At 44.7% G+C, this 21,880-nt stretch overlaps 1 protein-coding gene across 3 annotated transcripts in view; it reads right to left on the bottom strand.

Annotated features, from left to right (window-relative positions):
* nphp1 (nephronophthisis 1) overlaps nucleotides 1-21,880 on the bottom strand; it is a 103,298-nt gene that overhangs the window by 20,253 nt on the left and 61,165 nt on the right. For all 3 annotated transcript variants that reach the window (XM_048530994.2, XM_048530995.2, XM_048530996.2), the window contains exons 13-16: nucleotides 19,494-19,604; nucleotides 18,822-18,904; nucleotides 6,326-6,402; nucleotides 6,154-6,247 (exon numbers count right to left, since the gene is read on the bottom strand). In XM_048530994.2, coding sequence (XP_048386951.2) covers nucleotides 6,154-6,247; nucleotides 6,326-6,402; nucleotides 18,822-18,904; nucleotides 19,494-19,604 — 365 coding nt within the window. The remainder of the gene's footprint in view (nucleotides 1-6,153; nucleotides 6,248-6,325; nucleotides 6,403-18,821; nucleotides 18,905-19,493; nucleotides 19,605-21,880) is intronic.

The raw sequence follows: 21,880 nt of genomic DNA, 5'->3' as shown, positions 1-21,880 counted from the left end.
ACTTAAGAAAGCAATTAGGTGAGCAAAGAGGACATGAAAAGAAAAGGTGATTAAAATAAAGGAGAATCTCAAGATATTCCAATTGTCTATTAAGGAGAAGATGATAACCAGAGAAAGACTAGGACATATTAGGGACCAAGGAGACAATTTGTGCATGGATCCCTGACTTCAGTAAGGTGTTAAAAGATGTTTCACTTCTTTCTTCACTCAGGAGGATGTGGATACTAAATTTTGGAAAACAAACTGTTCATCAGATTGACAGGAAGGAAGGAGCTATTGGTGGGCTTAAAAGTGGACAAATAGCCAGGGTCAGATAAGTTCTATTATATACTGTTGTGTGAGGCAAGGGAGGAAATTACAGGGCTCTGACTCAAATTTTTAATTCCTCTCTGGTCACAGGGGAGATACACAGAGGACTGGAGGCCAGCCAACTACAGTGGTTCTAGTTTTCAAGAAATGTGGTAGAGATAAATAAGAGCGTTATCGACCAATGAGTCTCGCATTAGCGGTCGGAAAACTATTCGAGAAAATTCTAAAGGAGCGAAATTTCACTGGCATCTATGAAATACTTAAAGGGGAGAAATTTCACAGGAAACAAGGAAGTACTTAAAGCAATACAAAGGGTCAAAGGTTTTCAAGTAGATTTATAGCTCGGGTTGTGGGTGCTGAGGTTGGTTGGCTCGCCGAGCTGGTTTCTTGTTTCACAGACGTACGTTACCATGCTGGGTAACATCCTCAGGGCAGCCTCCGATGGAGCAGTGGTGTGTTTTCCCGCCTGGTATATAAACTCTGGGATCCGTTGAGATGGATTGCCTCACTTCCGGTTTTCCTTCATAGTGGAATATACATGGGGCCGAGTTCAATGTGTTTGTTAATAGCGTGCATTGTGGAGTGCCAGATTTCTAGGAATTCTTGTGCCTGTCTCTGCCAAGCCTGTCCTGGGATCTTGGTGTTGTCCCAGTTGAAGTGGTGGTTTTCCTTGTTCATGTCGATATATCACCTTGTTGACAAGTCAAACAACCTCAACAATACAAAGGGTAGAAATAGAGAAAATAGGAACAGGAGTAATTTCCACTTGGAGAGAAGAGGTTTGATCAGAGATAGGAAAATGTGAGGCTGGTTGAACACAGCAGGCCTAGCAGCATCTCAGGAGCACAAAAGCTGACGTTTCGGGCCTAGACCCTTCATCAGAGAGGGGGATGGGGTGAGGGTTCTGGAATAGATAGGGAGAGAGGGGGAGGCGGACCGAAGATGGAGAGAAAAGAAGATAGTTGGAGAGAGTATAGGTGGGGAGGTAGGGAGGGGATAGGTCAGTCCAGGGAAGACGGACAGGTCAAGGAGGTGGGATGAGGTTAGTAGGTAGGAGATGGGGGTGCGGCTTGGGGTGGGAGGAAGGGATGGGTGAGAGGAAGAACAGGTTAGGGAGGCAGAGACAGGTTGGACTGGTTTTGGGATGCAGTGGGTGAAGGGGAAGAGCTGGGCTGGTTGTGTGGTGCAGTGGGGGGAGGGGACAAACTGGGCTGGTTTAGGGATGCGGTGGGGGAAGGGGAGATTTTGAAGCTGGTGAAGTCCACATTGATACCATTAGGCTGCAGGGTTCCCAAGCGGAATATGAGTTGCTGTTCCTGCAACCTTTGGGTGGCATCATTGTGGCAATGCAGGAGGCCCATGATGGACATGTCATCTAAAGAATGGGAGGGGGAGTGGAAATGGTTTGCGACTGGGGGGTGCAGTTGTTTGTTGCAAACCGAGCGGAGGTGTTCTGCAAAGCGGTCCCCAAGCCTCCGCTAGGTTTCCCCAATGTGGAGGGAGCCACACCGGGTACAATGGATACAGTATACCACATTGGCAGAGGTGCAGGTGAACCTCTGCTTGATGTGGAATGTCATCTTGGGGCCTGGGATAGGGGTGAGGGAGGAGGTGTGGGGGAAAGTGTAGCATATCCTGCGGTTGCAGGGGAAGGTGCCGGGTGTGGTGGGGTTGGAGGGCAGTGTGGAGCGAACAAGGGAGTCACGGAGAGAGTCGTCTCTCCGGAAAGCAGACAGGGGTGGGGATGGAAAAATGTCTTGGGGTGGTGGGGTCGGATTGTAGATGGCGGAAGTGTCGGAGGATGATGCGTTGTATCCGGAGGTTGGTGGGGTGGTGTGTGAGAACGAGGGGGATCCTCTTTGGGCGGTTGTGGCGGGGGCGGGGTGTGAGGGATGTGTTGCGGGAAATACGGGAGACGCGGTCAAGGGCGTACTCGATCACCGTGGGGGGAATGTTGCGGTCCTTGAAGAACTTTGACATCTGGGATGTGCGGGAGTGGAATGTCTTATCGTGGGAGCAGATGCGGCGGAGGCGGAGGAATTGGGAATAGGGGATGGAATTTTTGCAGGAGGGTGGGTGGGTGGGAGGAGGTGTATTCTATGTAGCTGTGGGAGTCGGTGGGCTTGAAATGGACATCGGTTACAAGCTGGTTGCCTGAGATGGAGACTGAGAGATCCAGGAAGATGAGGGATGTGCTGGAGATGGCCCAGGTGAACTAATGGTTGGGGTGGAAGGTGTTGGTGAAGTGGATGAACTGTTCGAGCTCCTCTGGGGAGCAAGAGGCGGCGCTGATACAGTCATCAATGTACCGGAGGAAGAGGTGGGGTATGGGGCCTCTGTAGGTGCAGAAGAGGTACTGTTCCACGTAATCTACAAAGAGGCAGGCATAGCTGGGGCCCATGCGGGTGCCCATGGCCACCCCCTTAGTCTGTAGGAAGTGGGAGGAGTCAAAAGAGAAGTTGTTGAGGGTGAGGACGGGTTCGACTAGGCGGATGAGGGTGTCGGTGGAGGGGGACTGGTCGGGCCTGCGGGACAGGAAGCAGCGGAGGGCCTTGAGGCCATCTGCATGTGGAATGCAGGTGTATAGGGACTGGACGTCCATGGTGAAGATGAGGTGTTGGGGGCCAGGGAATTGGAAGTCCTGGAGGAGGTGGAGGGCCTCCCAAAACAGCCCGTTTCTATCTCCTTCCCAAACCGCACAGCCCATTTCTGTCTCCTTCCCAAAATCCACAAACCTGCCTGCCCTGGTCGACCCATCGTCTCAGCCTGCTCCTGCCCCACCAAACTCATCTCCACCTATCTGGACTCCATTTTCTCCCCTTTGGTCCAGGATCTCCCTACCTACGTCCGTGACACCACCCACGCCCTCCACCTCCTCCAATTTGTTCAATCACAAGGAAGCATCTCTTCATCGTACTCTCAGTTCTTCCTCTGATCCAGCTTGCGTTGTCTACAAATTCGGATAAACTACATTTAGTTCCCTCATCTAAATCATTAATATGTATATTGTGAATAGCTAGAGTCCAAGCACAGATTCCTGCCAAACTCCACTGCTCACTGCACACCACTTGGGGAAAAAAAGACCCATTTATGCCTATTTTTTGTTTCTTCTCTGGCAATCAATTCTCTTATCCATGTCAATACACTACCCACAATCCTCATGAGCTTTAATTTTACAGGTAATCTTTTATGTGGGATTATATCAAAAGCCTTCTCAAAGCCCAACTAAACCTCATCCACCAGCTTCCCCTTATCAACACTACTACTTAAACCATTGAAAAATCCCAGTAAATTTTTCAAGCATGATTTCCCTGTCATTGAACAACACTTGGAGGAAGCATTGAAGACAGCAAGTGCACAAAATGTACACTGGGTGGGGGACTGCAATGTCTACTCCCAAGAGTGGCTCAGCATCAGTACTACTGATCGAAATGGTTGGGCCCTAAAGGACATAACTGCTAGGTTGACAGCAGGTGAGGAAGGAATCGACAAGAGGGGAAAACATACTCAATCTCATGCTTACCAATCTGTTCGCTGCAGATGCATCTGTCCATAATAGTATCAGCTGGGGTGACGACTGCACAGCCTTTGTGGAGACTAAGTCCTACCTTCACTTTGATGGTAACCTCCTTCATGCTGTGTGGCATTACCACTGTGCTAAAAATGACAGATCTAGCAACCCAAGACTGAGTATCCATGAGTCCTGTGGCCATCATGAGCAGCAGAATTGCATTCCCGCACATTCATCATGGCCTGACATTTTCCCGCCAACTCAACCATTACCATCAAGACAGGGGATCAGCCCTGGTTCACTGGACAATGCAGAAGGGCATGCCTGCAGCAGCACCAGCCACATCTGAAAATGAGGTGTCAACATGATGGAGCTACCAAACATGAATACTTAAATGCCAATCAACAAAATCAGCAAGTGACAGACAGAGTTAAGCAATGCCACAACCAACAGATCAGATCTATGCTCTGCAGTTCTGCCACATCCAGTCAAGAATGGTGGTGGAAAATTAAACAACTCACTGGAGAGAAGGCTCCACAAATATCACCATCCACAATTATGAAAGAGCCCGACTCATCAACGCAAAAGATGAGGCTGAAGCATTTACAGCAAAGTTAAGCCAGAAGTGCCGAGTGGATGATCCATCTTAGCTTCCTCCAGTGGTCCCTAACAATACAGACACCAACCTTCAGCCAATTCGATTCACTCCATCTGATATCAAGAATGATTGGGGGCATTGGATACTGTAAAGCTACGGGCCTAACAATTCCAGCAATAGTACTAAAGACCTGAGCTCCAGAATTTGCTGCTCCCCTAGCCAAGCTGTCGCAGTACAGTTACAACACTGGCATCTGCCCAATAATGTGGAAAATCCAAACGAGCCAATTACCATCCTATCTGTTTATTCTCGATCATGAGTGAAGTAATGAAAGTGTCATCAACAGTGCTATCAAGCTCCACCTGCTCAGTGACACCCAGTTTGGGTTTTGCCAGGACCACTCAGCTCCGGACTTCATTACAGCATTGGTTCAAACATGGAAACAAACAGCTGAATTCCAGAAGTGAGGTGACAGCAACAGTCCTTGACATCAAGGCTGCATTCAACCGAGTGTGGCATCAAAGAGTCATACCAAAACTGGAATCAATGGGTATCAGAGGGCAAATTCTCTGTTGGCTAGAGTCATACTTGACACATAGGAAGATGGTTTTGGTTGTTGGAAGTTAATTATCTCAGCTCCATGACATCTCTGCAGGAGTTCCTCAGGGTAATGTCCCAAGCCCAACCATCTTCAGCTGCTCCATCAATGGCCTTCCCTTCATCATAAGATCAGAAGCGGGGATGTTTGCAAATAATTGCACAATGTTCAGCTACATTCGCAACTCCTCTGATACTGAACCAGTCCATGTTCAAGTGCACAAATTTTGGGCAATATCCAGGTTTGGGCTGACAAGTGGCAAGTAACATTTGCATCACACAAATGCCAGACTGAGGCCTTCACCAATAAGAGACATAGTAACTGCTGCCCCTAGACATTCAAGGGAGTTACCGTCACTGAATTCCCCACTATCAACATCCTGGGAGTTTCCAGTGACCAGAAACTCAACTGGATTTGCCACTTAAAAGTGAAGTTATGCATTTTGGAAGGAAGCAGAAAATAACAATTATTTAGAAAGGGATTTTGGGTGTACTTGTGCATGAGCCACAGTTAGCACATAGATTCAGCAGATCATCATTGAGGCTAATGAAATGTGGCTACCAAAGCAAGTCAGAGGCTTTGATTACTGTGGTAAGTAACTCATCTCCTGCCCCTCCTCCCAAAGCACGTCCACTATTCACAACGCACAGGTCAGGAGTGTGATTGAACATGCTCCACTTGCCTGGATGGATGCAACTCCAACAACACTCAAGAAGCTTGATACAATTTAGGACAAAGCAGCCCGCTTGATTTGTACTACATTCCCAAGCATCCACTTCCTTCACCACCAATGCTCAGTAGCAGCAATGTGTATTATCTACAAGATATAGTTTAGATATTCAGTATTTTCTAAGGTTTGCTGTAGCCCCTCAAATATGGTAAATAAGCAGGAGATCCTTTATAAAAATTCATCCCTCGACACATCCTCTTACCTATCATAAATGAATGATAAACATAAAACAATATTGATGTTATTTGCATACTCTATTTTGGTAAGGGATATGTCCACCTGTACTTTATAGTCAACAAAAAGTTTTATTCACAAACGAAAACTGTCTTTAGATTGCTACGATCTAGTCATACTAAAATATATATCTTACAAAATAAATTGCCAAGTCATGGGTTATAAATACCTACTTCAGAATAGCTCTCATTTGTCTAGTTGGTGACCTCAGCTTCACCAGCAGCTTAGGTTGTTTTCTGGACACCATCAAATGTTGAAAAAAAGTAGCTAAAGCAGAAGGAGCAAACTAGTTTAAAATATGGTTCACAGAATGAAGAATATTTAAATAAAACAGATAAATCTCACCTCTCTTGGAAATGGTTGGATCCACTTCTAAACCTTTTTCATAAGGTGTTCCACCATTCAATATAATTTCATAGGTCCTATAATAGACATGAAAAATACCAAACAATGGCACAAGCATCAATACTTTTAGTAGATATCCAAAATCTCCTTCCAAAAAATGAAACTGGTTGGATGGCCTGACACATAGCACATATTAATTTATGCTGCAGGAGTAGCAATGGGCACTGCGCAGGATATGCTAAACAAAGGAAGTAACTGAAAGTATGTGACACAAATGTGAACTCGGAAAGTTCTTGAAGTAGGAGCGAGGAAAGGAACAAAGTGAAGAACTTTAAGACTGCAGTATAGCAGACACCACAACAATTAATACATAGGGAAAGAAACAGCACTGTGAGAAAACAATACAAAGCAGATTTTTAACATTTCTTTTGTAAATACCTACTAAATTGAACTAAAACTGCTGAATATAATTTTAGAAAACATTTAAAACATTGGAGAAAATCACATGCGCCATGTGCCTGAATGCCCATTTTGAGCGTTCAATGGGAAAGACCATTATCTTGTTTCTATCAGTAAAAGACGCTACAAAAGGAGGCTGAAATTATCATCGCAAAGGAAAAATATGCTTATGACCAATGTAAGGAAGAAAATATAATTAAGAATCAACAGGAATATTGAAGGTGTGTGTGGGGGAAAGTGAATAAGTAAATAAGTGAAGATGAACCAGGAGAAAGGGCTAGCAGTTAACAAAGGAAAATCCCAAATTTTACTGTATGCCGACAAACAGAAAGAAGATAGGTTATTTGAGGAGTAGAGTCAGTCACAGACCAAAAAGGAGAAGGGATATTTTCTAATCAATCTGTTCGGAAATGTTATTACACAGCTCTGGAGCAGAGGTAAGGATACTATCACATGAGCCAAACTCCAAAAGGAGGACCTACATTTGGAGATAGGGTGCACAGATGAGATATTAAATTAATACTTTGCATGAGTTTTTACGAAAATGGATGCTACTGCTCAAAGGAGAAAATTCTGTCACTAGAACAGTTCAAAATGTACAGGTAAGACAATGTTACAATGTCATAGAGTCATACAGCCAGATCAAGTTTCCTCAACTGAACTAGCCCTATTTGCCAGCATTTGGCCCACAGCTTTCTGAACCTTTCCTATCCAAATACCTATCCAAATGTTTTTTTAAATGTCATTATTATACTTAGCTCTACTATTTCCTCTGGCAGCTCATTCCAAATATGCACCTCCCCATGAGGAAAAGGTTGTCCCTGTTAAATCTTTTCCCTCTCATCTTAAACCTATGCCCTCTAGATTTGGACTCCCCTACCCTGGGGAAAAGACCTTGGCTATGCACATTATCTATGCCCTTCATAATTAGATAAACATCTATAAGTTGAGCCCTCAACCTCCTACACTCCAGGGAAACAAGTCCCAGCCTATCCAGCCTCTCCCTGCAACTCAAACCTTCCTGTCTCGGTAACATCCTTGTAAATCTTTGTTTCCAGTCTTTCAGTTTAATAACATCCATCCTATAGCACAGCGACCAGAATTGTATGCAGAACTCCTAATGTGGCCTAACCAATGTCTTCTACAGCCATAACATGAAGTCCCAATTCCTGTACTCAATGCTCTGACCAATGAAGCCAAGAGTGTCAAAAAACTTCTACACTACCCTCTCTACCTGTGACGCCGCTTTCAAGGAACTATATGCCTGCACCTCTAGGTCTCTATGTTGAACGACATTCCCTAGAGCCCTACCATTAACTGTGTAGGTCCTGTCCTGATTTGTCTTATCAAAATGCAACACCTCACATTTATCTAAATAAAACCTCAATCTGCCATTCCTCTAACCACTGACACACTTGATCAAGATGCCATTGTATATTCTAAGATAACCTTCTTCACTGTCCACTATACCACTAATTTTGGTGTCATCCACAAACTTAGCAACTATGCCTACAATATTCTCACACAAATTGTTTTTATAAATGACAAACAACAGTGGACCCAGCACTGATCACTGCAGCACACAGCACATTGTAGACGTCCAGTCTGAACAACAACCCTCTAACACTACCGTCCGCTCCTACCATCAAGCCAATTTTGTAATCCAGTAATAATGGGAACTGCAGATGCTGGAGAATCCAAAATAACAAAGTGTGGAGCTGGATGAACACAGCAGGCCAAGCAGCATCTCAGGAGCACAAAAGCTGATGTTTTGGGCCTAGACCATTCATCAGAGGTGGGGGGGGGGGGGTGTTCGCCCAGCTCCACACTTTGTTATCTTTAATTTTGTAATCCAGTTAGCTAGCTCTCCCTGGATTCCACGTGATTTAACCTTACTAACTAGTCTACAATGCTGAACCTTGCTAAATTCCATATAGACATCAACTACTCTGCCTTCATCTACCTTCTTGATCACTTCTTCAAAATATTCAATCAAGTTTGTGAGATTTCCTATGCACAAAGCCTATCCCCAATCTTGCTTTCCAAATGCATGCAGATCCTAGCTCTCAAAATCCACTCCAACAACTTACCCACCATTGACATCAGACTCACAGCTCTGTATTCCCTGGCTTTTCCTTGGATACATTGTTCGCACTTAAAGTTAACAAAGCACCTGGGCTAGATGAGATGCATCTAAAGAATTCTGAAGAAATTTAACAGTAGAAATTGTAGAGCACTGGCCATAGTCTTACAATCTTCCCTGGATTTGGAGGAGATGCCAGATGACTACATAATTTCAAATATTATGGCCTTGTTCAAAAGAAATTGTAAGGATAATCCCAGCAACTACAGACCAGTTAGCTTCAATCTAGTGGTGGGGAAATATTATTTAGGATAGAATTAGTAATCATGTGAGTAGGTTGATTAGGAACAGTCAGCAGGGATTTCTAAAGGGGAAACTGTGTTTAACTGACTTACTAGAGTTTTTCTGAAAAGAACATTTTGAACATAAAGGATCAACCAGTAACATTATTGATGTAGTATACGTGGAATTCCAGAAGATACTTGATACAAAGGCACACACAACAGGCTTGTGAGGCAAGTTATAAGCCATGACATAAAGGTACAGAAGCAACACAGATACAAAACCAATTGAGCAATAGGAAACAGACAGTAATGGTGAATCAATATAAAGGATTGTTTGTAGTAGGGTTCTCTATCCTCAATAAATATTAAATGACCTAGATCTTGGTGTGTAGGGAACAATTTCAAATGTTGCAAATGACACTGAATTTAGAAGAATTGTAAACTGTGAAGAAGACAGTATGGGACTCCAAAAGGACATTGAAAAGTTGGTGGAAAAGGCGGTTGGATGACAGATGAGATTCAATGCAGAGACACGAAAGGTGATGCACTTTATCTGAAAGAAAATTGAAAGGCAAATAAGAAAGGCCATAACTCTAAAGTGGGTGCAGGGGCAGAATGTCCTGAGTATAGACGTGCACAGATCACTGAAGCTGGCAGGACAGGTACAGAGAGCAATAAACCAAATGTACAGGATTCAGCCTATCCCTGCTGCCCTTCTTGAACAAAAGAATGACATTAGCTCTCCTCTGGTCATCTGGCACTTCACCTGTAGCCAGCAAAGTATTAAATATCTTATCAGATACATCTTATCAGGCCTGGGTTTTTACATACCTTAATACCTGCTAAAACAGCTAATACCTCCTCCTTATTAATCTCAACATGTTCTAGAACCTGACTATCTCCACGTAAACCTCATCACTGATCCCCTGGTATCCAATTGGTACCACTCTTTCCCTGGTTTAAGAGCTTTTCATCTTACTCTTAGTATACTTATAAAAAGCCTTGGGAATTTCCTTGACCCTTTCTGCCAAAGATATTTTGTGGCCTCTCTCTGCCCTCAATAATTTCTTCTTTAATCGAACGCCTACACACTATACTTCTGAAGGATCTCCCCTATTTTAATGTGCGGTACCTGATATATGCTGTTCCTTGACATCCAGGATTCCCTGGATTTGCTGCCCTTGGCCCTTCAGTCTCAAGGTACACATTGGCCCTGAATTCTCACTTATATTACTTTTAAAAGATTCCCACTGTCCAAATGTAGATTTACCTGCAAACAGCTGCTCCCAAACTGTTTGCCAGATTATGACTAATGATATTGAAATTGGCCTTCCCTCAAATTAGACATGTCACTTCTGTACAGTGCTTATCACTTTCCGCAATGACTTTTAAACTTACTTCGGCCACTATCCCCAAAATGCTCGCCCACTGAAACTTCAACCACTTGACCACCTTTAAGGGGTGACATTGGCGTAGTGGTATTATCACAAGACCTCTAATCTAGGAACCCATGTATTGTTCTGGGACCTGGGCTCAAATGCTGCCACGGCAGATGATGGAATTGAATACAATTCTTAAAAATCTGGAATTAAGAATCTAACAGTGACCATTAAACCATTGTCAATTGTTGGGAAAAACCCATCTGGTTCATTAATGTCCTTCAAGGAAGGACATCTGCCATTCTTACCTGGTCTGACCTACATGTGACTCCAGACCCATAGCAATGGGTCTTAACAATTAGGGACGGGCAATAAATGCTGGCCAAGTCAGCGCCCACAGGAGGTAATCTGGAGAATACAACTTTGGTAGTCTTCCTCTTTAATGTATGACCTAACTCTTTTAATTCCTGTTGCAGGGTCTTTGTTTTTTTAAAACACGTGTCAGTGTCACTGACATATAGCAAAATTGCTGGCTGCTCATCCTTCCCTATAGCCGCTCTGAGACACCACTAACCCTGGCACTATGGAGGCAGCATACCATTTGACAGTCATATTTGCCATCAGAAAACCACCTGTCAGTTCCCCTTACAATCGAGTTCTCTATCACTAAAAATTTTACAGTCTTTGTCATCCCCTGATGTCATAAACTTGGCTGTTGCCTCTGAGATGCCATCACCTGCTCCCCCAACAGTATCAAACACAGATGTCTGTTTCAAAGAGGGTTAGTCAAAGGGGACTCCTACGTTGCCTTCCCACACTTTCTAGTCTTCCTGGTGGTCACCCAACACTTTTCGACCTGGGTAGCCCTTACTTGCAGTGTGACCAGCTTATTAAACATGTAATCCTCAACGTCCTCAGCATCATGAATGCTCCATAGTCCATCTGCAGCTTCAGCCACTCCATGTGGTCAATCAGGAGCTGCAGCAGACACACTTCCTCCATGTGGCTGAATGGGGACAGCTCCAGGCACCCACACAACCCATCCAGGTCAGCATGTGTGCACGGAGTGTCCCCAGCTACACCTCCCGAGAACTCTAGTTTCAGAGCTGGTGTGGCACTGGAGACACAGTGAAGCATCTGTGAGGCACAGTGCATCATGGATAGCACATATAGAGAGGTGGTCACACCACAGGCTCAGATTCTGCAGACCAGAAGGGAATGGGTGACCACTAGACAAAGCATGAGAAATAGGCAGGTAGTGCAGGAATCTCCTGTGGCCATTCTCCTGCAAATCAGATGTACTATTTTGGATACTGTTGAGGGAAATGACCTCGCAGGGGAAAGCAGAAGCAGCCAATTCTGCACCACGGTTGGTTCTGCTACTGAGTGGAGCAGTAAAAAGCATGCCAGGGCAATAATTATAGGGGGCTTAATTGTAAGGAGAATAGACAGTTGTTTCTGTGGCCGCAAACAAGACTCTAGGATGGTAAGTTGCCTCCCTGGTGCGAGGGTCAAGGATGTCTCGGAGTGGGTACGGGACATTCTGAACGAGGAGGGTGAACAGCCAGTGGTCGTGGTACACGCCGGTACAAATGACATAGGTTAAAAAAAGGGCTGAGGTTCTAAAGGCAGAACACAGGGAGATAGGAAGAAATTTGAGAAATCAGACCTCAAAGGTATTGATCTCAGGATTACTAACAGTGCCATGTGCTAGTCAGAGGAGAAATGGCAGAATATATCGGATGAACACATGGCTGCAAAGGTAGTGTCAGGGAGATTCCTGGGACATTCAGACTGAAAGGGGGGAATACATTTTAGGAGGCAAAGAAATGGCTGAGGAACTGAATACATATTTTAGTTCTGTCTTCACAACTGTTGGAGGATGCAAGATTTAGTGAGAGGGAAGAGCTGAGGGAGATCAATAATAGTAGAGAGATGGTGCTGGGAAAATTGTTGGCATTGAAAGCTGATAAATCCCCAGGGCCTGATAATCCACATCCCAGACTACTTAAGAAAGTAGCTCTAGAGATAGTGGATGCATTGGCAGTCATTTTGCAGGATTCTGTAGACTCTGGAACAGTCTCTGAAGATTGCAAGGTAACAAATGTCACTCCAATATTCAAAAAGGGAGGTACTGCGAAAACAGGGCTGGTGAGTGTAACATCTGGGAATGCGATATTGTAGTGGGAAAAATTCTCGAATCCATATCAAGAATTTTATAACAGAGCATTTAGAAAATGGTACGATCAAACAGAGTCAGCATGGATTCATGAAGGGGAAATCATGCTTGACAAACCTGTTGGAATTCTATGAAGATGTAACTAGTAGAGTTGACAAGGGAGAGCCAGTCGATGTATTATATTTGGAATTCCAGGAAGTGTTTGACGAAGTCCCATGTAATCCCACAAAATTAATGTGCAAGATTAAAGTGCATGGGATTGGGGGAAGTGTATTGAGATGGATTGGAAACTGGTTGTCAGAGAGGAAACAAGGAGGAGGAATTAATGAGTCCTTTTCAAATTGGCAGGCAGTAACTAGTGGGGTGCAACAGGGATCGGTGCTGGGACCCCAACTATTCTCAATATATATCAATGATTTAGATGAGGGAACAAAATGTAACATCTCCAAGTTTGCAGATGATACCAAGTTGGGCAGGGGAAGGTGAACTGTGATGAGGATGTAGAGATCCTTCAGCATGATCTTGACAGGTTAGGTAAATGGGCAAATCAATGGCAGCTTCAGTATAATTTGGAGAAATGTGAGATTATTCACTTCAAAAGCAAAACCAAGAAGGCAGATTACTGTCTGAATGGCTGTAAATTGGGAAAGGGGGTGTGCATTGGGACCTGGGCAATCTTGTGCACCAGTTGCCGAAGATAAGCATGCAGGTGCAGCAGGCAGTAAAGAAAGCAGACAGTATGTTGGCATTCATCGTAAGAGGTTTCGTGTGCAGGAGCAGAGATTCGTTGTTGCAGTTGTACAGGGTCTTACAGTGTGAGACCACACCTGGAATATTATTTTGGTTTTAGTTTTGGCAATTTTGGTCTTCTTTTCTGAGGAAGGATACTCTTTCTTTTGAGGGAGTGCAGCAAAGGTTTACCAGCTGATTCCAGGGGGTGGCGAGTCTGACGTATGAGGAGGGATTGACTAGGTTGGGATTGTTTTTGCTGGGGTTCAAACAAATGAGGGGGGGATCTCACAGAGACTTACAAAATTTTAACAGGACTGAACAGGGTAGGTGCAAGGATGTGTTCTGATGGTGGGTGCATCTAGAACCAGGGGTCACAGTACGAGGATTTGGGGTAAACGATTTAGGACAGAGATGAGGAGACATTTCTTCACCCAAAGAGTGATGAGCCTGTGGAATTCATTGCTACAGGAAGTAGTTGATGCTAAAACACTGAATATATTCAAGAGGTGACTAGATATAGCACTTGAGGGAAATGGAATCAAAGGTTATGGGAAGACAGCAGGATTAGGCTATTGAGTTGGATGATCAGCCATGATTATGAAGAATGGTGGGACAGGCCTGAAAGGCCAAATGACCTCCTCTTGCTCTTATCTTCAATGTTTCTGTGGAAGTATCCCTGGCTTCCCACATATCGCACGAGGAGCATTCCACAGAGCCGAGTTCTCCTGCCACTATGATTCTTACGAACTACAAACAATAAACTAGCAACCAAGTACTCAATCTTATCCACTACTCACCAAATCAAATTTTTTTTTCTCTCTATTCCTAACAAAGTACCAACCACAAAAATAACGGCTTTACGCTCTGTCTCCCTCCTGGTACTACTCACTCAATCCCTAAAGCTTAAAGCTGGTTCCTAAGCAGCCAATTCTCTTGCCCTTGTGTTAATTTTTGAACCCTAATGTCACCTCAGGAGGTCTGCCTCTGGGTTCAAAGACGGTTCGCTTTGCTTCTTTTCCAGTGCAGCTCCGATGGAGTCTATTCTCGGCACCCCCATTCCTCAGGCTTTTATCTGGACGCTCTACTGCTGCTATTCACACTCGGGCTTGCTCCACTCTCCTCCTGTCTAGTTGCTGCACTATTATGTCTGGTGCTGTTCCTGGCATGCCCTGCTGCAATCTTCATGGAGTTGATACTCAGGGCGACAACAATGGTAATTATGTCATGAGGTCGTGTTTGAATACAATTCAGCTGCTGATAGTCCACAGTGCCTCTTGAATGCCCAGTCTTGAGTTACCCTCTCCCTTTTTGGCATGTGGTAGGGGCATACAACATAATGGAGGGCATCCTCAATGAGAAGACAGGACTTCATTTCTATTTCATCTGTGAGGTGTTCACACTTACTGATACTGTCATGATCTGATGAATCTGTTGCAGGTAGTGAGGATGTGGCCAACTAGGTTTCTCCCTACTGCTAATTCCCTCAACAACTACTGCAGTCCTAGTCTAGAAGCTGTAACCTTTAGGACACAACCTTTAGGTTCACTCAACAATGATGCCGCTGAGCCTTTCTCAGTGATGACATTGAAATTCTCTACCCAGTATATACTCTCTGCCCTTGCTACCCTGAGTGATTAATCACTTGAGGGTGGGCAGAATGTCACATGGTAATTAGCAGTATATTTCCTTGCCCATGTTTACCTTGAGGGCATGAGACTCCATGGGTTCTGTCATTGTCATCCATAGGAAAAACAACCGTCCTTGTCTCCAGGTGAGAAGATTATGCAGGGTGACTTTGCTAAAGCATAGTACTGCAAATATAATGTCAGGACGTTTAAGCCCAGAAAGTCCTTGCAATTTAAGAACACCCTGCCAATAAAATTTGAAGTTTTATACTCACATGCATATATCATAAGCTAGCAAAACATAATCTTGTGAAAAAACCCAATCGATTCCAACAGGAAGTCCTTTCTGCTTATAGGGCCTACTATGACACAGCCTCAGAGGAGAAAATTCGACCAACTGTCTGTTCTCAATGACCTACATTGGGTTCCAATGTGGCATCACTTCAATCTTAAATTGTTCATGAGATAATGGGAACTGCAGATGCTGGAGAATCCAAGATAATGAAGTGTGAAGCTGGATGAACACAGCAGGCCAAGCAGCATCTCAGGAGCACAAAAGCTGATGTTTCGGGGCTAGACCCTTCATCAGAGAGGGGGATGGGGAGAGGGTTCTAGAATAAATAGGGAGGGGGGGGAGGCGGACCGAAGATGGAGAGAAAAGAAGATAGGTGGAGAGGAGAGTATAGGTGGGGAGGTAGGGAGGGGATAGGTCAGTCCAGGGAAGATGGACAGGTCAAGGAGGTGGGATGAGGTTAGTAGCTAGGAAATGGAGGTGCGGCTTGGGGTGGGAGGAAGGGATGGGTGAGAGGAAGAACAGGTTAGGGAGGCAGAGACAGGCTGGGCTGGTTTTGGGATGCAGTGGGGGGAGGGGATGAGCTGGGCTGGTTTAGGGATGTGGTGGGGGAAGGGGAGATTTTGAAACTGGTGAAGTCCACATTGATACCATTGGGCTGCAGGGTTCCCAAGCGGAATATGAGTTGCTGTTCCGGCAAGCTTTGGGTGACATCATTGTGGCACTGCAGGATGACCATGATGGACATGTCATCTAAAGAATGGGAGGTGGAGTTGAAATGGTTCGCGACTGGGAGGTGCAGTTGTTTATTGCAAACCGAGCGGAGGTGTCCTGCAAAGTGGTCCCCAAGACTCCGCTTGGTTTCCTCAGTGTAGAGGAAGCCACACCGGGTACAATGGATACAGTATACCACATTGGCAGATGTGCAGGTGAACCTCTGCTTAATATGGAAAGTCATCTTGGGGCCTGGATTAGGGGTGAGGGAGGAGGTGTGGGGACAAGTATAGCACTTCCTGCGGTTGCAGGGGAAGGTGCCGGGTGTGGTGGGGTTGGAGGGCGGTGTGGAGCAAACAAGGGAGTCACAGAGAGAGTGGTCTCTCTGGAAAGCAGACAAGGGTGGGGATGGAAAAATGTCTTGGGTGGTGGGGTCGGATTGTAGATGGCGGAAGTGTCGTAGGATGATGCGTTGTATCTGGAGGTTGGTGGGGTTCCATCCCAACCTCAAGTTCACCTGGGCCATCTCCAACACATCCCTCACCTTTCTGGACCTCTCAGTCTCCATCTCAGGCAACCAGCTTGTAACTGATGTCCATTTCAAGCCCACCAACTCCCATAGCTAACTAGAATACACCTCCTCCCACACACCCTCCTGCAAAAATTCCATCCCCTATTCCCAATTCCTCTGCCTCTGCCACATCTGCTCCCAGGATGAGGCATTTCACTCCTGCACATCCCAGATGTCAAAGTTCTTCAAGGACCGCAACTTTCCCCCCACAGTGGTTGAGAACGGCTTGACTGTGTCTCTCGCATTTCCCGCAACACATCCCTCACACCCCGCCCCCGCCACAACTGCCCAAAGAGGATCCCCCTCATTCTCACACACCACCCCACCAACCTCCGGATACAACGCATCATCCTCCGACACTTCCGCCATCTACAATCCGACCTCACCACCCAAGACATTTTTCCATCCCCACCCTTGTCTGCTTTCCGGAGAGACCACTCTCTCCGTGACTCCCTTGTTCGCTCCACACTGCCCTCCAACCCCACCACACCCAGCACCTTCCCCTGCAAACGCAGGAAGTGCTATAGTTGTCCCCACACCTCCTCCCTCACCCCTATCCCAGGCCCCAAGATGACTTTCCATATTAAGCAGAGGTTCATCTGCACATCTGCCAATGTGGTATACTGTATCCACTGTACCCTGTGTGGCTTCCTCTACATTGGGGAAACCAAGTGGAAGCTTGGGGACCGCTTTGCAGAACACCTCCGCTCGGTTCGCAATAAACAACTGCACCTCCCAGTCGCGAACCATTTCAACTCCCCCTCCCATTCCTCAGGCGACATGTCCATCATGGTCCTCCTGCAGTGCCACAATGATGCCACCCAAAGGTTGCAGTAACAGCAACTCATATTCCGCTTGGGAACCCTGCAGCCCAATGGTATCAATGTGGACCTCACCAGTTTCAAAATCTCCCCTTCCCCCACCGCATCACAAAACCAGCCCAGTTCGTCCCCTCCCCCCACTGCATCCCAAAACCAGCCCAGCCTGTCTCTGCCTCCCTGACCTGTTCTTCCTCTCACCCATCCCTTCTTCCCACCCCAAGCCGCACCTCCATTTCCTAGCTACTAACCTCATCCCACCTCCTTGACCTGTCCATCTTCCCTGGACTGACCTATCCACTCTCCACCTCCCCACCTATCTTCTTTTCTCTCCATCTTCGGTCCGCCTCACCCCTCTCCCTATTTATTCTAGAACCCTCACCCCATCCCCCTCTTTGATGAAGAGTCTAGGCCCGAAACGTCAGCTTTTGTGCTCCTAAGATGCTGCTTGGCCTGCTGTGTTCATCCAGCTTCACACTTTATTATCTTAAATTGTTCATATTTGTTTTCAAATTTTCCCTTGGTCACATTTCTCCTCACTTCTCTAAGTTCCTACAACCCCCTGAGCTTTCTGCATTCCTCTATTTCTAGTTTCCTGTGAATCCCCAATTTTTGCTTCACACCACTGGCAGCCATGTCTTTTACTGCTTAAGTACCAATTTCTGAAATTCTTTCTCTAAGCATCCTTAACCCCAACCTTCTCCTTCTGGATCTTTGACTAAGCTTCTAGTCATGTGTTTGAAAGTTCTTAATGTGGTCTAGTGTCAAATTTTGTATGACATGTTTTGTAATTTTTTATTACATTTAAGACACCAAATTGATGAGTTGCCATTGTTGTCAAACATTGATTATCTTCCTACCACTAGTCCAGGAAATAGCTCTGGGTTATAAGCAGCATAGCGCGATTCAACTCACATTATTAGACGCATCAATAAATGCTACAACAGGATCACCCCAGTTGAGGCACAATCCAATTTCCAGGCTCTGACTTCTAATTAATGAAGAGCTTTTGCATTTTAATATAATTTACTATTCTGGATCTTAATATGTCTATACCATTTAAAATTTGCTTATCAGATTTATCCTGTGTTGATATATAACATTTTATGAAGCAAATGTGAGTTGAAAATTTAATGTACATCTAGCACTGTTATTAATCTCAGGGTCTACACTCTCAACTGGGGCAAGAAAAACAAAACCAACCTCTTTCACATCTTAAAGTACATGGTTCACATATGGCCAATATTGCCAAGCTATTCAACAACAAAACATTGCTAAAGAATCCAATAATAAGTATAAAATTAAGATTTGCTTTCATTTTTCCCCTAATTGAGAACTGCTTCACAAAACATTTATTTACCTGTGAGGAACAGCATCTCCATTAGCAGTAAACAGTTGCAGAAAAGCCCATCCACAACTTAACTCCCCTTGGTGTCCAGTTGCCTGTGTTTTGGAAAAGGTTCAATTAAATAAAGAAGCCATAACATAAGAGAAAAATAATTTTGTTCAAGCTCAGACACAAAAGAACAGAACAATAAAAGTGTCACAAGTCAATATCTTGACTCCAATAGACTCTTCTGTGGAATTGAAGTTGGTTTAAAATGTTCCATCCCAATTTTCTACAACATAAAACCATCATTTTTGAAGCTCCCTTCAGTTCTAAAAAGTAGTCGTATCACACTCAAAATGTCAATTCTGTTTCTCTCTCCACAATACTGCCACACCTGCTGAGTTTTTATACCTCCTGTTTCCATTTCAGATCTCCAGAATATGCAATACTTTTAATAAAATTACAGCACTACATTTCATCTCTGATTCAAATGCTGCCAACTTCAATCCAATGAAAGCATAAGTAAATAATTTCTGCACGATCATTTCATTCAATTAAGTAGTCTATTTACTTCAAGAAAATCTATTGTACTTCAAAATTAATAGACATTTAACTGAGTAACAATGCACTGCTACACTCTAGATTATACGAGAGTTGTAAATTATTTGCTAATTATCAATCAATTTTTTGTATATAACTTACAGTACGAATATAGGTAACACCTAGCTCAAACAGAATACCAATATTTGGAGACTGGAAATTCGACCGAACAAAACAATCACCGTCCACCAGGCTAGGAAGTATGCCAGTAACCTGAAACATTACAGAAAATTATTTTGTTGTTACAATACTATATTAATAGTTCTGTATTTCAATAAATAAATCTCCCTGTTGGCATACTGAAGGACAAAGTATGAATCGGGATATAATGGAAGCTTGTAAGGGACACTAGAATAATTATGAGCGATTTTAATCTTCATATTGAGTTAAAAAAATGAGATGGACCAGGGTAACACTGAACATCAACACTGAAGTTGGTTGGCTCACCTAGCTGGTTTGTTGTTCCACAGATATTTTGTTACGGTGCTTGGTAACATCCTTAGTGCAGCCTCTGAAGAAGCGTCGGCGTGTTTTCCCACCTGGTTTTAAACTCTGGGGTCCACTGCAATGGACTGCCTCACTTCCGGGTTTCCTCCATAGTGGAATATATATGGGGTAGAGTTCAATGTGTTTACTTATAGCATGCTTCGTGGAGTGCCACGCTTCCAGGAATTCTCGTGCTTGTCTCTGCCTAACCTGTCCCAGGATCTTCGTGTTGTCCCAGTCAAAGTCATGGTTCTCCTTGTCCATGTGGATTGAGATGGGTGAGTATTGGTCCTGTCTTTTTGTAGCCAGTCGGTGTTCATGTACCCTTGTTGTTAGTTTCCTTCCTGTTTGTCCGATGTAGTGTTTCTCGCAGTCTCTGCAGGGGATCTTGTAGATGACATTGGTCCTGTCTATGGCAGGGAATGGGTCTTCAGTTCGGGTGAGCACTTGTGTGCCACTCTGATGCCCAGCAGTTGTAGAATTCTTGTGGTGAGTTCTGATGTGTTCCTGATGTAGGGTAGTGTGATGAGTGTGTCGGGGCATGTAGAATCTTTCTGATGCTGTTCTCGTAGGCATGTCCTGACCCAGTTCTTTGGATATCCATTATCCTTGAACACTTGGAAGAGGTATTCCTCCTCCTCTTGGTGTAGTTCTATGTTGCTGCAGTGCGTTGTTGCCCTTTTAAATAGTGTTCGCACGCAGCTTTGTTTGTGTGTGTTGGGATGGTTACTATTGAAGTTCAATGCCTGCTCTGTGTGTGTGGCTTTTCGATGTACTCCAAAAAGCCACACACACAGGCCTGGTTTCCAAAGCACAAGCACTGCTTGCCGACGAGAACACATACTGACCAGTACAAACTGACTCAATACCACAACTAGGCAACAAAATCCTATGCACGCTACAAAGACATAAACAAACAGGACAGATCAACAAAACAGACTTAAGAATGAAACCCGAAGGAACCAACACACCTCAATTCTACAGCCTCCCAAAGTGCACAAGCCAGAAGTTCCCCTCAGACCCATAGTCTCCCTACCAAGCACTCCATCGCACAGTTTAGCCAGAGAACTACAAAGAAGACTCAAGCATCTAGTCAACAAATCACCCCACTCCATCCACTCAGCCCAAGAATTCCTCAACTCCATCAAAGACATTAAGATAGAGGACGAAGAGACCACGATATCGTTTGATGTCACTGCCCTGTTCACATCAATATTCATACTGCTAGCAAGAGAAACAATGACAATACTACTTGAACAAGAACAGGACCCCAGTGAAACTTTTTCCAAGGACAACATGCTTAAACTACTGGACCTATGCCTGACCACCCACTTGACCTTCAACAGCCAAACATACAAGCAAATCAACAGGACACCCATGGGATCGCCTATCTCCGAACTCTTAGCAGTAGCTGTGATGCAAAGGCTGGAAAGGACTGGTCTTCCGCAAAGCCGACCTAAACTATGGATATGCTACGTAGACGACACCTTTGTCATCATTAAACAGACCAAACTAGAAGAGACACACAAACTCATAAACAACACCTCACCAGAATAAAATTCACTTGAGAGGAGGAGAAGAACGAACAACTCCCATTCCTGGACATCATGGTAGAGTGCAAGACAAATGGGGAACTGTAAACGAAAGTACACCGAAAAGCCACACACACAGACCAGAGTGTATCATCTACAAGATGCACTGCAGAAATTCACCAAAGTTCCTTCAACAGCACCTTCCAAACCCATGATCAAGGGCAGCAGATATATGGAAACACCACCACCTGCAAGTGCCCCACCAAGCCACTTATCATCCTGACCTGGAAATATATTGTCGTTCCTTCACTGTCATTGGGTCAAAATCCTTAAGGACACTGTGGGTCTACCTACAGCACATGGACTACAGTAATTCAAGATGGCAGCTCACAATGACCTTCTCAAGAGCAACTAGGAACTACCAATACATGCTGGCCCGCCAGCAATGCCCATGCCCCATAAGTGGATAGG

Source organism: Stegostoma tigrinum, chromosome 4 (assembly GCF_030684315.1).
Source record: "Stegostoma tigrinum isolate sSteTig4 chromosome 4, sSteTig4.hap1, whole genome shotgun sequence".
NCBI classification, from domain to species: Eukaryota; Metazoa; Chordata; class Chondrichthyes; order Orectolobiformes; family Stegostomatidae; genus Stegostoma; species Stegostoma tigrinum.
Note: the sequence above shows the minus strand (reverse complement) of the source record. Positions and strands in the feature narration are given on the sequence as shown.